The 1,756-nt window shown below is 57.4% G+C and overlaps 1 protein-coding gene across 1 annotated transcript in view; it reads left to right on the forward strand.

Moving 5' to 3' along the window:
- The window catches only part of LOC105555372 (long-wave-sensitive opsin 1), a 14,698-nt gene that overhangs the window by 4,710 nt on the left and 8,232 nt on the right, over positions 1–1,756 (forward strand). Inside the window, exon 2 of the mRNA XM_012002287.1 lies at positions 462–758. Coding sequence (XP_011857677.1) covers positions 462–758 — 297 coding nt within the window. The remainder of the gene's footprint in view (positions 1–461; positions 759–1,756) is intronic.

Raw genomic sequence — 1,756 nt, forward strand, 5'->3', positions numbered from 1 at the left:
GGGGTGAGTTACCACTAGTTGGGGAATCTGGAAAGGCTTCTGGAAGGCAAATGCATCTGAGCTTGGCTTTACACGAGGAAAGCGTCTGTCTATGGAAGGGCAGAGGACTCTGGGAGGTAGGAGGTAGAGCTGAGGCGAAGGGAAGAGGGGAGCAGGGAAGCGGGGTGACTGCACACTGGGAGCAGGGAATCAGTTTGGGGAGATGATGAGGAGTTCCGTTAAGTTCAAGGTGCCAGTGCCGGTGACCAGCAGGCGATGGTCTCTGGCTTGAGCGACAGGATGGAGGGGAGGCTGTCGGTCTGAGGATGGGTAAAGCTGGAGGGAAAGAGCCAATTGCAAAGGCAGGAGGGCGGGAGGGGGAGGGGAGGCCTTGATGGGGCAGGGAGAGGTGAGATCGGCATTGGTATAGACAGGCGGGGCTGCCGCCCAGCTCCTCTCTCTCCTCTGCCTCCTGCCCCCAGGCCCCTTTGAAGGCCCCAACTACCACATCGCTCCCAGATGGGTGTACCACCTCACCAGTGTCTGGATGATCTTTGTGGTCATTGCATCCGTCTTCACAAATGGGCTTGTGCTGGCTGCCACCATGAAGTTCAAGAAGTTGCGCCACCCGCTGAACTGGATCCTGGTGAACCTGGCGGTTGCTGACCTAGCAGAGACCGTCATCGCCAGCACTATCAGTGTTGTGAACCAGGTCTATGGCTACTTCGTGCTGGGCCACCCTATGTGTGTCCTGGAAGGCTACACCGTCTCCCTGTGTGGTAAGCCAGTCGGGGCCCAAGCTCAGCAGAAACCATTCATTCACTCTGCAAGCCCCTCCGACCACCTCATGATAAGCTGGGCCCAGCTTCTCCTGTGGGTCTATCTCCCTCCACATCTGTGCCTCACATCCATATAATGAAGGGTTCTGGAGGTTTCTATCTGGACAGTCACATTAAATTCAGCTCCCTTCAGTCCAACATACCCTAAGTTCCTACTCTTGAGTCAGGCTCTGCCCGGGAACAGCCAGTTCGGAGCTATGGGGTTGGTGTGGGAGGAGACAGATACAGAGCTAGACAACTCCAGAACAGTAGGGGAGGGGGGACTCTGGGCACTCTGGACAGAACTCCCCTGCAATTAGGGATGCCTGCCATTTCAGCTCACCGGCATCTGCTTTTCCTGGAGGAGACACAATTCCCAGATCCTCTCCCCATCTCCATCACTAATATATCTGTGGGCCATGATTCCGCTCAGGTCAGCAGATAGTGGCCGAGAGGTACCAGTGTGCCAGGCTCTGTGCTAAGGGGGGGGCCCTACACCCAGATGGCGACCACACAGTACTGTCATCAGTCCTCTCAGACAAGAAGGGGCCTGGGGCAGGTGGTGGAGGAGCAGGTGGGAGCAGTTGGTGGTTCCAGTGGGCAGAGTACCACCAAGCAGCCGTGGCTGCCAGACACAAGGTGGCCAGGCCCAGGTCTTGGAGGCCTCAGAGGTCACACCCAGCAGCTGGAACTTTATTTCAGGAGGAGGAGACCCCACATCCAACAGGAGCAGCTCCTGCTCTTGCCTCCCCTCGTCTCTCTTAGCAGCCTCCCCACTCCCTGTTAACTGCCTTGAATTGTACCCACGATGGCCCAGACCAGAGAGGGCGTTTGTCCAAGTGCCGGCACTACCCTGACAGTCTAGAAGGGGAGCCAAGGGAAGGTCAGGCAGAGAAGGTCCATCCTCAGATCTGAGTGCTCTCTGCAGCAGGCATGGCCTCGGTGGTCACACGACCCTT

The sequence above is a fragment of the Mandrillus leucophaeus genome, unplaced genomic scaffold, assembly GCF_000951045.1.
Source record: "Mandrillus leucophaeus isolate KB7577 unplaced genomic scaffold, Mleu.le_1.0 Scaffold681, whole genome shotgun sequence".
NCBI classification, from domain to species: Eukaryota; Metazoa; Chordata; class Mammalia; order Primates; family Cercopithecidae; genus Mandrillus; species Mandrillus leucophaeus.